We start from the raw sequence: 13726 nt of genomic DNA, 5'->3' as shown, positions 1-13726 counted from the left end.
CTTGTTGGTGTTGTTTTGGGGTTTTTTTTGGAAGGTTTCAACTGATGTCACAAGCATTGTCACGGGATTAGTAAAGGCAGATATTGCAGATAGTCTATCTGGGAGACCACAACTCTCTTTTTGTGGCAACTTCGGATAGAAGTGAGGCACCACGTGTTTTCACAAAATTGGGTCAATGCTGAAACACCCACTTCCTCTTTGAAAAAGACTAAAACCCTGAGATTGTCAAAACTCTCTAGACCACAAAAGCCTTCCCAACCAAACCATATTTCAAATAGATAAACTCTCCTTAAAATACTTAGTTGCAGTGTTCCAACCAACTCAAAGCCGCACTGCATAGTTTCAGAAACCAGCTCGGAGGTGGCCCTGGCCATCCTGCAGGTCTAGGGAAGAGCTTCCCTGGCACAGGATGCCTCCTCCCTTCGCCAGCCCCCAGGGTCTCTGCACTCTTTGTAACATGGCCCCACTACTTCTGGGACCAGCCAGATGGGATCCACTCAACAGGAAGTGCCTGCAGCCTTGCTAATGTAAAGTGAAGCATGCATAAAGGACAAAGGAAACGAGAAATGACTGTACTTTCCTCAAGGAGTAGGCTTTCCTTCTAATTAATCCCATGCTTTGATGGAGAGGCATGCAGTGGCTTGTGCGCACCCACAAAGTCATGCTTCTGTTTGTTAGCAGGACAAAGGCAGCATGCGTAATTCAGGAAGTATTTATGATTTCAGTACACAAAGGGGATATGAAAAAAAAAAAAAAAAAAAAAAAAACCTGTCCACCTAGTTGCAAAAGGTTCCACAAGTCAACTTTATCTGGAACACAAGATTCAGAAATTATGAGAGCAAAGAGCATGACAGATTGCTATGAGCAAGGTCGGTTCATAATTTAATTACATTCTAGAAGCTAAGCTAATCTTCTACACTTCCAACACAGTTAGCGATATGCTTCAGGTTCAACACAGCTATCTAGAGAGGTCTCAGGTCAAAACAAACACTGAATTGTCTAACTTCTTTTTTAAGAATGATTTAAATCAAATGAGAAAATCAGTTCAGTATTAGAACAGCTTGTGAACTAGGACAGAAGATTACAGAACCATTTTAAATGCTAGCGGACATTAGAAAAAGCTTGTCAGAATTTTACAGCATTCGAACTATATACTAAGAAGAAAAAAAATTACAGTGTACAACATACAGTGACCAGGAAAGAGGACAGTAGCTTGGATATATCTTTTAAACCACTATCTTTAGATGGAAGAGGTGGGTGTAAATAGTTTACTATCCAACCCAGAGTAATGGTTCTGAAGTACTGGATTGGTGCTTTCAAAAACTTGCATTTTTTCCCCCCAAATAGTCATCCTGATTCAGCCTGCAGAGGTAGAGCAGATGGGATGATAGGGACTGTTACTGTTATACACCCTCAGCACTTCAAGACATACTATGAGCTCTGCTCAGGAACAGTGGCTCTTATCTTTCTCAGGCTACAAACCACAGAACTGAAGGCAAAGTACACGTTAGCTGTATGGCATGCCTGCCAGATCAGTATGGCTTTAATTTGTTAAGGCTCTACTAATTAGGGCAGCATAGAAGGCAGTAATGAGGCAGTAGTCCGGATGCAAGTATCAGTGTAACTGCTTTAAGTTATTTCAAGAGAAACAGCCAATAAAAGCAAGTTTCATTTCCAGGAAGCAACAAGGGATGTATGCCAGGTTTGCCATTTCACTTTTTGCTTGCTTTGCTGGAACTACTGCATACACTTTTAATGTTTAGCTTGTAAACCTAACTTTAATGTTTCCAGTTTAGCAGACTTTGAGCAATTGTTATATTATGAAAAATGAAGGATACCTATCCAATGTGCTGGGTTCCTTGCCAGAAATTACAAAAACAAGATCAACCGTAGAAGACTGAATTCCCTTCTCACCCACAGATGGGATTTCTTTCATAAGCTTACCTCAGAGCAGGAGAGTGCCTCATGGCTATGCCTTGTCTGGGGTTTTATTAAAGAACTTGAAAGGATCTTTTCAGCAGAATTCCTTCCCACAACACCCACATCCCAGACAGACTGTGACATTTTGCAGAATTACAGGGAGTGAAGTTGCTTCTAAAACAAAGGTGTTGCAATAGAAAGCTGGGGCTCCTGGCTTCTCTAATTCCTTCCAATTTCCTTTAGCTGCTGATGCTTCTTATTCTACCTAGTTCTATATGCAGGGGCAGATATGAAGGTATAGCTAACATTTTGATCTTGGATGATTGTTTGAGTACAGGTTGCAAGAATTCTTAACAACAGTATTGGCATTGGCTACGTTCAGGGCGAGAAGTATGAGGGGAGCTAGAGCTGTGGGTTCTCATTCCATTAAATGACCCTAGTTTTAGATTAGGGCCATATCCTGTACCACAGGAGGAATATTTCAGAAACATCCTTGTATTGGCATATACTATCTGCTGCACCTAAGGCTGTACAGGAATTATTTTAAGAGGTGTTCTGAGGAGCAAGACACAAGTCATTAAAGTCCCAATACTCTGTTTTGGGTCATGTGATTTGCTATAAATACTGAATGTCACTTTGTATTAAAAGTCCACTGGTTTTCCTTACCAGAGGTATTTGGAGAGAGAAGCTGAGGAAGTAAGGAGTCACAAACACAAGCACCATGACCTAGAGTTAAATTCAGTGCAAGTCTCTCTAACCCTTCACCTGATCTGGCACACTTCTATTGAAATAGTCCTGAACTGCAAGGATGTGTGGTAGCTTCATGGTGCAGTATTAGACTGCAGGTTTTCCTACTACATTTCCCTCAAGCTGTTTTCCGATAAAAAACTTCTTGTTAACTAGTTTATCATCCTTCTTTCACCAGAAGGTTTTTGACAAATACAGCAAACAAGGAATCAAAGTACTAATGTTGTTTTAGAAAAGAACATGCCCAAGGAGAGGTTGAAGCATACTCACTGAGTTCTGAAAAGGTGAGAGGGATTTCACCCTTCTGCTTTTGCTTTCCTGCTTCACCAGTGTATAGCCAAACATACACACACACACACAAACTCACACACAGAGTATTTTTCTTGAAGAAAAATCCAGTGGCATTGATGATGATTTCAAGTGGAAAAAGTTGGGATTTTATTCCTGACCTTTCATGTTTTCACTTGCATTCGTTACCAAATCAGAAATTTAAACACTCATGTTTCCCTTCTAGCTTTAGCATGCAACTGATACTTGCATTGCTGGCAAACAAGCTATAGTCATTAATTACTCTATGTATACGCAAATATATTTCCATCTATAGGTTACGATCTAATGAAATACTTTCAAGTCCTTGCTGAATCAACTAATGTAACTTTCTTACCTTAGGGTCATCTGCTTGTCTCAGTGAGAAACAAGGGTTCAAGTCAACAAAAAGCATCTCATAGTGTTGAAGCAAATACAGCAGGAAGCCATTGTAAAGCCTTTGTTCTTCACAAGCCAAAGGACTCACAGGGATCCTAAGGGAAGAGCAGGTGGATTAAGTTTAGCAGCTCTCAGCTCACAGGCAAGTAATTAGTCACCCAGGGAGCCCTTCAGTACCCTTGATAATTCAGCAAAGCAGCCAGTTGGGACACCGGATAAAATGGTGCACTGGCACCATTTCCAACAAGTGACTCTTGCAGCAAGGACCATCTTCATTTGGTGGGATCACAATGCTGGAAGCCTCACAGTGATGAAGTGCCAGTTCAATGCTGTAGTTTGCATTACACTGACTCTTTTGAGGCAGCATAACAAAATAGCTAGAACCTAGTAATAATTCAGCTATGTAGTTCATAAAAATCAAGGATGAAGAGGATGAAAGAAACCCAGGAACCTGTCACCACTCAGCGGCTTAAACTGTTCTGGGGGTGGAAGAGAGTTGTGTTGTTCCAGCTTAGCTTATGAGGGTGAACTTTAACAACTGGAATCATATCTTATTGTCAAAATTGCGTGGAAGAAACACTAGGTAAGAATCCGCTTCACTGTAATTATTTATAATTTCACAGACTACAGTCACATGCACAGGAACTTTCGGATGCTCACATTAACGTTTTGCATGTGCACGTGTCCGTGCACTCATGTGTGCGCGCGTGCATGTGTGTATGTTTTTAAGTAGCAGTTGTCCTACACATGCAAGTGGTCCAAGTCAGAATCATTTAATTAAAATCAGGGTATTCATTACATGGAATTGTAATCTCATTTCCTGAAGGAACTATACATTCCCCTCAAGAACTATTTGGAGGCTTGGAGGACATTTACATAAATGCTGTTGACTAATCCAGCTTCCTCAGCCATGCTGCACCAACTCAATTCCACCCAACACAATTTTAATATTTAAACAAGAAATTCATAAACTCTAGAGACTAAAGCAGACATGCACACACCATTCTTCTGTTTGTCAAATCAGGCAGTACATTTATTATTCATTTGTGATTTCAAAGTACAAACATACATGCTGGGTCCAGTACAAGTACTTTCATTCATGCGCTCCTTTGTAAACTTACTGTTGTCTCTGTAAGAACTTGAGTTTGGGTTCCTTTTGAATGAAGTTGGTTTAAGTAGGGTTTATAAACAGGTATGGCCTTCAAAAGATTTACAGGATAAACTACTGTGTCATTTCTCCTTCCTGGATCCCTCTTTCTCAGAGGGAGACAGACTCAAGCTCCCCCCAAAAAGCACAAACCTGCATGCACTAAGTCCTGGTTTACAGTGCAACAGCCTTTCCTGCACAAAGCATTCCTACAAGATTATTTATAGCTTACCCGAATACTAACATCCTCAACTTACAAGCCATACAAGCAATCTTTTTAGTCCCCTGCCTTCTTTTTCAGCTTCTTTAACTCAGACATTGGTTCCCTAATCCACCTCTACCTACTGTTAACTCCTTACTGGCCAGGAGCACTCCACAACTGTTTGTGAGAATAAACAGCTCGCTCCCTTCTTGTCAGGGAGCCTCTTTCCTTTACTAGCAGCCTATGTCTTGGGCACCCAGTTCTCAATCACAATGGAAATTAAAAAAGTCACGTTCTCAATTCAGCTTAAAACAAATCAAAGCCATACTCTGGGGTGTGACTCTCCAGTTGGCTCCAAATATCAATGTCTTCTCATCCTCAGACAGTCATGGTTGACAACACATCAGTAATACAAATTGCGGAAAATACGTTTCTATGCATCCACATTCCATAATGACTTCCAATTAATTTAGTAAAACAATCACTTACTGCCTATTCAGATACTTCTGCTAATAGGTAGCATAGCTATATTGTCAGGCTGACAGTAGGGGAACCGTACTCGCACACTGCTGAACCCAGGAATATGTTGCTAGGAAGAGCACAGCTATTAATTCTATTTTGCATTTCACCAAAAAAACCCTATAATCACTTGTAGTGCAAATCACACTCACTACAAGGGATAACAATTAAAACTTTATCAACAGGAATCAACTACTGATTTCCTTGAGAGAATTGAGACCCTTCAAAAAAACTGCTTTGCCACAAAGTGCAAGCTAAAATATCCATACAATTTATGCCTTGGCTTTTTTCAGGAGATCTGCTAAGGTTCCTGCTGGCTCGTGTATGAACTTCAGGCCAGCAAGTCTGTAAATTAACAGAAAGAATGAGTCGAAGTGAGTAGAAGCAAATGGATAGTTGGCTAGTATCCTTATGCACTCATGCAAGGATTGCTTGCTGACATTATTAGCAGAAATCTATTTACCAAGATGAGGCATAACAAAGTACTCACAGAAATGCAAGTATTATCAGTCCAATCTCTGATAACATGCTTTCTCCTCAGACCTTAAACATACCAGCACAAGGAGAGACCAGTGGAACACAAAACAGCTCGCAAGAAAAGAGTGAACATCAATAGAAATAAATGTCAGAGGACAAGCAGAAAGATATCAATGGGGGAAGGTAGTAGAAGAGCAGAGCTTAGCAAAGAAAGTCTAGGGAGTAGCCAGTCTGACACTTGACCTATGAGTTACTTTTTTGGTTCCCTTACGTACAAGGGAGTGAGAACAGGAATGTGGCATCATGCAGATGTTAAGACTGAAGCCTCAAAAGATAAGAAACAGATGCCAGGGTCAAAATCCAAAAGGAAAGCAATCTTGGAAGTGCTGGAGGAGCAACTACACAACAATGATGATAGCTTTATTTAGTATCTTGGGGAGAAAAATAGCATGAGGGAGGGTGGCTAGCAGAAGAAACCAGAAAGATGTGGTTTTTCCAAGATAACTAAAATAAAATTATAACATTTTACTCAGTTATGTTTTTTTCTGAAATTTACCACCTTGTCTTATTCCCACTTTGAGTCCCATCACCCTGAACAGGGACAGGGCATATATACGCTAGAAATATTGTAACAGAGTAACTCCGATATGAAGATGATTTCAAACAAATATTCAAAATAAGCAGCATTAAAGTGAGGTGCTGCAATAGATTAAAAATAAAGAAGAGTTTATTTAATACTCTGTTTCCACATGAACCATGATATTAGTTTTCTAGCATTTAAAATTCAGAATAATAAGAGCTTTCTGTGATTCCATAATGAGACTTCCAATTTAATACTTGTACTAAGGCTTATATTTTGTGTGTTGCAATTACTGTAGCTACTAATTGTGAAGGATATGCAGCTTAATTTTGTAAAGTGTAATCAGCAGCAAGTTTTATATTCTAATTTTGTGTCCCCAAGGCCTATATATGTTCCATCTTCCAAGTACTGAATATTCAAACTCAGTCACTTCACTGAAACTATAGACATGACAGTTCTCTACAGATGTAAGTGTCAACAGATTGAGACAGGGGATAATCATAGGTAGAATTTACACTTGAATATAAATAGATTAACAATTTAAAATAGAGGTTTATAAACAATCTACTTTACTTTGCTTAATGTCAAGGCAGGGAAAAATAATTGCATGACAATGCAAATTGCCAGAATACACACAGAACAGTTTTAACACTTATGCGGAGTTAGAGTGCCTTAAGCGTCTTAAGTTAACGTTACATCCAGAGAGTTATTTCCAACAACTGCATGGCATACACATCGTAGAAAACTAGACACAGTTGTTTTTGCACAACTTTCATGCTCTGACTTAACAAATACAGCAAGAACTATCTGACTTGTCTCACTTTTCAGTGAATTGACACTTTGAGTGCCAGATGTTTAATAATGTTCTGGTTAATTACACTAAGTCTTGCTCAGAAAGACATAAAGGAAATGTATGACTTCATACTCTATGTCAGTGGATTTGGCTTGCCACATTAAAGTACCTTTATAGTTTGCTCTTACCCGGGAGGATACAAATGGTTCACTTTGAATCATTAGAGGCCTTAGGTCACTTGGCAGGAAGTAGTACAACAATCTCACTGAGAGAATATGACAGTTGCAGGGCTCTCCCCCTGCATCCAGCTCCAAAAAGGTGATTCTTCATAATCTTAGGAGATAACTCTCAAAGTGCAACACTAGTTATACACTTCAAAAAAAGATGAGCTGCAGATTTACTAGTTTCTCTCTGAGCTGTTGAGATCAGAATGATTATAAAAAGCTGGAGATAATGTTCAGAGGGCAGATATACTTCTAGGTATGGTAGCTGTATTGTCTTGACAAGTCACTCTGGCAAGGAAACCAGGGAAGTCTGATGCTGACCGTTTTCAAGACTTCTCAGACAGGTCACTGCCACAAACATTTGGTTTAGCACTAAGTATACTTTAAAAACCAGACAAAGGGGCATGTTGAGAAGCAGCTGGATCATTTCCCAAAACCGACTCAGAGGCTTAGAAACTGAACCATCTCATCAATCAGCCTATTAGATTCTTCTTCTGTGGAGATACAGAAATCAGTGGATATAGTTTCAGGGAACTTGGTAACAGAGATAAAGGAATAAATTTAAGTATTCTTTTTTTTTTGTGTGTGTGTGTGTGTGTGTGTGTGTGTGTGTGTGTGTGTGTGTGTGTGTGTGTGTGTGTGTGTGTGTGTGTGTGCGCGCGCGCCCTTGTTGAGCTGCCCTTGTTGAGCTAGCACTGGGATCAAGAGCACGGATTTTTGGAGAAGACCTTGTGGCATCAGCCCTCTATATATTATGATCAAAAAATATCACCATCCAACTAATCCAGGTACTGGAAGTAAGCCTCATCTACCTACAATGTCTACCTACAATGATTTTCTAATTTTAGTACCCAGATATTAAGGAACTCAGGTTTTAGTTCTGTAATTGTCCTGTTCCATCACTGAATATCCTCCATTGTAAAGCCTATTCTCACAGGAGTGAATGGTATAACTCCTACCACACTAAATGCTGTTAAAGTTTCCTCCCTAAGCTGTAGTTTTGCTAAAGTAAGGCTCTTGAATTCATACTACATGCAAAGATTATAATCTGGTACAACATCTGGCAATAAGCCCATATAGCAGGTAAGCAGAGGCAAATGCAGAAGGCCTCAGAAAACAGCAGCAAAGTTTAAGAGGTTCACAAAACAAGATCTATCATTGATTTCCATTATACTTGGTACTAATTTTGCTGAATATATCTTTTTAATAACTTACTTTCCTTGCCATACAAAGAGTGGAAAATAACAAGGCTTTTATTACTGCATAGAAAATATCAACTCTTAACATATAAATACTGCAATGTGGCATTGGCTTATAGTTCACCTTAAGCTGAAAAGGCTATGAGTCACTAAAACAAAGGTTGTTTGCAAAACTCTAAGACAGGTATGAACATTTTAACATCCTCTTGTATTAAGATGAGGGATAGGATTGAGAACTAAATCATTCCAGTTTTCGTTGGAAAATCCACTCCTGTCAGAAACCACTCTAGGCTGTTTCTTCTCGCTGCCTTGACTTGCCTGACATATGCCCTGCCATCCTTTTTTAGCATCTAGTTAGGCATCTGTTCACCATCATCCCTAACTCACCTTCCCCAGCTTCAGCCCAGCATTTACTACCTGCAAGCTCAGGCAGCCTCTGCTCTCCTCAGATAGCAACTTGCATTCCAGTGGCACCGACATATCCAAACATTGCTTGACAAGCAGAGAATGAAATACTGCTCTTTCTTCAGAGAAGAGTTTTCACTCTCATATCAAATGCTATTACAAGGTCAGAGTCAGTCTTGATTTTTCAGAATCAAAGCAATTATTACATAGCCTCCACAGCTAGCACATGGTTTGCTAGGAAAACAGAAGTATTTCTCATCCAAAGAGCTCTCCATCCCCTACACCTCTTCAGTGGCTTCATACTTGAAGTTGTCCTTATACAGCAAGGGCCTAACAGAGCCAAGGTGATCAGGCAGCTCAGTCTGTTCTCATCTGCCCATAATATACCATGCAGTCATTTAACTTTCAAAATGCTGTACTTATAGTATGAGATGAATAGTTGTGACAGAAAGCCTTATTTTTAAGTGTGATCTAGTAGCACCATTAAAAATAGCTAAATGGAAGCAGAGTACTTACTTAAAAAAAGCAGGCCCAAACACAATGGCTAGGTTTTCCAGAGTCATGAAATTCACTGCACTGTATGTGGACACCTTTAACAGGAAAACAGCCAGGAACTGAAGAAGGCTGTGATGGGCTTTGGGCAGGCTGCTGAGTAACTGTCTCAGATTCTTTATGCATTCTGTTGTGTTGATTTCATGCTCTGTAAAACGTAAGTTATTAACATACACAGACATTCCTAATAACACGATTACATCATAGACTGGCATGATTATAGATCTAGGAAAGAGGGAAGGTTTTAAAGCATACTAGAACAAGGTAAAGAATGTGTACTAAATGAAGAATTTCTACACTTGGTTTTGACAATTATTTTTGCATATTAATATTTAAGTGCCATGGATTTTCCAGATATTTGGCTTTATATACCGTGCTTCTGCTATTCTTCCTGTTACAACAGCAGAATCCAGTGCTTTTTTAAATGGAGTTGCGGACAACAGTTGTGTACCTGAATCCTTAAAGCCATTTTACAAATGTTACAAGTTTGTCAGCCTTGACTCTTCCCAGAGATTTGGTACATGCTGTATGATTCTCATTAAGAGGAATAAGCAGTTTGTACCCTTTCAGTTCCACATCAGTCTTCATTTCCTGACTAATTGGTAGCTCTTAGTCTCAAAGTATCTTTGCTCTATAAATATGCAACTATGGTTACACAAGAGATGCTTAAAAATCTAAATTGGGGATACTTAGCATTTCCTTGTTTCTCATTCTTCAAGGAAGAATTACAAGCCAAAAAATGCATTCACATATAACTATTTGATCACCAGTGCTCAGAATTGATATGATAAAGTCTCCTGGATATTAGAACTGAGATGACAGTATTGTCAGCATCAGCTGCTCAAACAGATCTCCAGGACACATCTGGGTGGCTTTGACATTGTACATGGCAAATCATACCCTAAAGGGCAATTCTATCACTAAAAAATACATTCCATAAAAGCCAAGACCTATGCTGTTCCACCTTTTAATAGACTATCTGGAAAACAGAATAGAGATAAAACAAAAAACAAGAAAAAAAACAGTAACTGAGTAAGACTGTTCAGGGTAGTCAAAGCAAAGTAACTGCAAAAAAAAAAAAAAAAAAAAAAAGTCTCTCTCAGCTGTTGACAGGTATTTTAAAAAAAGGGTGGGGAGAGGGCACATAACCTGGCACTTAGTAGATGAAGTTTGAACAAAAGCAAACCACAGTCAAACCCACAAACTCCTCTTATTTGTATGGGAACACCTGAACTAGTTATCACTCGAAATCACTGGGCACAATTGTCTGAAAGCATTAGCATGAAAGCATGTTTTATTTGCTTTTATGCAATTAAGAATTATAGATACGAATAGGGAACTAGACAGTATATTGCTGCAGGCACCCAATTCTGGCATTGCATTTTGAATGTTTCATGCCATTCCACTCACTGCTGCCCAAAGACATAAGAAAACTAGTAAAAAGTAGGAACAGAGATGTACAGAAGGGGGTCTGTACAAGGGAAGGTTAAATTGATAAGAAGGGTTCAGGTTGGAAGAGAGAGAAGTGAGGCAGTGGATACACAAAAGCATGAACAGCCTTCAAATGATGATTAGATTAAATTTTAAAAGAGATTGAAATTAGATTAAAAATAAAAATGGTATTCCAAGATGTAGTAAGGCATCAAGTTTAAAAAGAGAACATGCAGAGGAGGCACATCCTCAAAGAATACAGGACTGGATTGCAGAATGCCTTGCCACCGGATGTTGTGAAGTCTGAAAGCGCTGATGAATTCAAAAAGGATTAGGCAGAGTTAATGGAAGATAGGTCCATCGAGAGCAATTAAACATCAGTATCAGGGTAAGGAAACTCTTAAGTTCTTGCTTACTAGGAAGATGCAAAGAACATTTATCTATCAGTGTCAGAGAAAGGACAGTACCTTGGCAGGTGCCTGTTCCATACCTTGAAAAGTTTTTAGAAAGACAGCACATAAGTGGTCTGGAAAAACAGCCACTGGGAGTTCCTTCAGAAAGAGTTTCAGCAGACTAGCAACAGAATCAACATCTCCATCATTAATAAGGTCTACTTTTTCTCCTTGATTGTATTTCTGTTTCAATTCCTTGATTTTATTCACTGAGCCATTGATTCGAAATATACCTACACGCTCCAGACCTGTTTGGCAAGAAACATAAAACAGTAAGCAATGGTTGCATTACCTGGGCAATAAGTACTGTACCTCAAAAAGCAAAAAACAAGAGCTCATCTAAGAAAGCATAACAACTATAAAAACAGAGAAAACATGAACTTACCAAATACTTCTAGGTATTCCACCATCTGTGTCACAAGAAAGGGAACTCCACATTGCGGCGCATCCTGTATGAGAGTTTCTAGAGGAACACCAAATGCACTTTCTTTTTTGAACTGGAGATCTGCTGCGACTTTATTTGTTGTTTGCTTAACTTGAATAGAAGATAATGATTTCTGGGGAATGAAAACAGGTAAGTGATACACAGAAATTGGATTTTATCATTACAACTTAGGTACTATTTTGTCTTCATGTAAATATCTTAGTATAGCTTTTACCTCCACTACACATTCCTAAAATACTGATATCACACTTCTTCTAATAGAGCTGAGACAAGACCTGCAACTGGATAGATCCAAATGAGACCCATAGGTGCCTAAGTCTGCTGAAGTCCAAAATTCAGATGCTAAAAGTCTTCCCCTGTCCATTGCCAAAGAACAAGAGCTTACTATCATGTGACCTAGGAGACTGGTATTTTGCTTCTACACTCTCACAGACCTTCGAAGCAGCAAGACTCTCCACTCCTACTTGTGCTCCAGGGAAAATGTACTGCTTTATTAAAACTACAAGACCCTTGAATTACGAAACATTTTATTTACATATGTATGCACTCATGGGTCTGAACTACTCCCGAAATGAAACAGCAACCACATCATTTTCTAAAAATGCAGCTACAGAATTCCTATTTACAACAGGTGAACATCACGGGGCTAAACCACTCAGAGGAATGGGGTGTCCAAGTCAGAGTAAATGCCCTGTTTGGAATAGGGAGGGATGTGTTGCCGAACCCCTCTCTCTGGACAGAGCCCTAACATGTCAGGCGAAGGCGGACCTAATGCTAGTGCATAACTTTCTAACTTCAGCTATCCAATCTATGACAAAAGAAATACAAGATTCATGGAGCCAGAACAAGAATTTAAGAAACAACCATGGACTTGCCTAGTAAAAAAGCCTCTTAGATTCTAATCTTTATTCTCCATGTTATTTTTTGATGTTCTTACCCCAATAACTGACGTGAAAACATGAACAAGCTGCCCTCAGGAGCTGTTTTATCATCTCACTAGGATGGAGAAGCTGCCCAGGACTGAAATTGTGTAGGATATACAGCTCAGTGTTTACCAGCTAAGTACTAGGCCTCTCTTCTGTGCCATGCTTGAGCAAAACAAAGAAAAAGGGTAAAATAGACTATGGGCATTTTATCACTGTCAAATATATCCATTCTGTTATTGTGGCATTTGTAAACAGTTTTATCTACTGAAAGGCCTATTAATAATACAAAAATCCTCAAAGAATACTGCTGCCAGAACAGCTAGCGGTTTAAGCCTTTTTTGCTTAATTTGAAGTTTTTTATTAGCTTTAATGTTCTCAAATGCCAATCAGAAGTCTAGAATACAATTTCCATAACTGAATCATCTGAAGTCTGCTATAGTTTGCTCTAAATGCTTGAACCCTAAAAATCCAAAACCATACAGCATTCATCCAGCATTGCTGCAGGCTGACACAGGAGTATACAGCTCATTCTTAATGACGATGAAGTCGGACGCTGAACTAAACTGCTCACTGTCATTTGCACACTAAGTTGGGCATAACTTTGGCAAGTAATTTGCATACAGAGAATGACCTAATAATACAGCTTTACAAGAGATCCAAAGTTTAAAACACAGTGGAGAGGAACATAAAAGGCCAGAAACAAGAACAGCAGTGGTAGATTTTGACATCCCATGGGGCCCTAAACAGGCCCTTTGCCAAAGCCGGCTGATGAGAAGAGTGGCATATCACTGCAGCAGCCATCCTGAGCTCCATAAGCCTACAATTTCTATACTTCAGTCCATGTGACCATGAGAGACAGGTTTAATCTAAAGCCCAGAAAGGCAAGTGTTACTTCAGCCTAAGCCCTGCAGCTATTTTATGAGAACACTCCTGAACATTGCCACCATCACACCAGCCTCCCTGGTAATCTAACCTTCTGCTTGGAAACTAGATTAACACAAA

The 13726-nt window shown here is 39.3% G+C and overlaps 1 protein-coding gene across 10 annotated transcripts in view; it reads right to left on the bottom strand.

Moving 5' to 3' along the window:
- The window catches only part of FAM13C (family with sequence similarity 13 member C), a 147591-nt gene that overhangs the window by 119927 nt on the left and 13938 nt on the right, over nt 1-13726 (bottom strand). For all 10 annotated transcript variants that reach the window (XM_064513720.1, XM_026122452.2, XM_064513717.1 and 7 more), the window contains 4 exons: nt 11739-11910; nt 11392-11601; nt 9435-9618; nt 3332-3467 (listed from right to left, as the gene is read on the bottom strand). In XM_064513720.1, coding sequence (XP_064369790.1) covers nt 3332-3467; nt 9435-9618; nt 11392-11601; nt 11739-11763 — 555 coding nt within the window. In that variant the 5' untranslated portion in view covers nt 11764-11910. The remainder of the gene's footprint in view (nt 1-3331; nt 3468-9434; nt 9619-11391; nt 11602-11738; nt 11911-13726) is intronic.

The sequence above is a fragment of the Dromaius novaehollandiae genome, chromosome 6, assembly GCF_036370855.1.
Source record: "Dromaius novaehollandiae isolate bDroNov1 chromosome 6, bDroNov1.hap1, whole genome shotgun sequence".
Classification (NCBI taxonomy): domain Eukaryota; kingdom Metazoa; phylum Chordata; class Aves; order Casuariiformes; family Dromaiidae; genus Dromaius; species Dromaius novaehollandiae.
The sequence above is the reverse complement of the archived record's forward strand: the minus strand, read 5'-3'. Positions and strand labels throughout refer to the sequence as shown.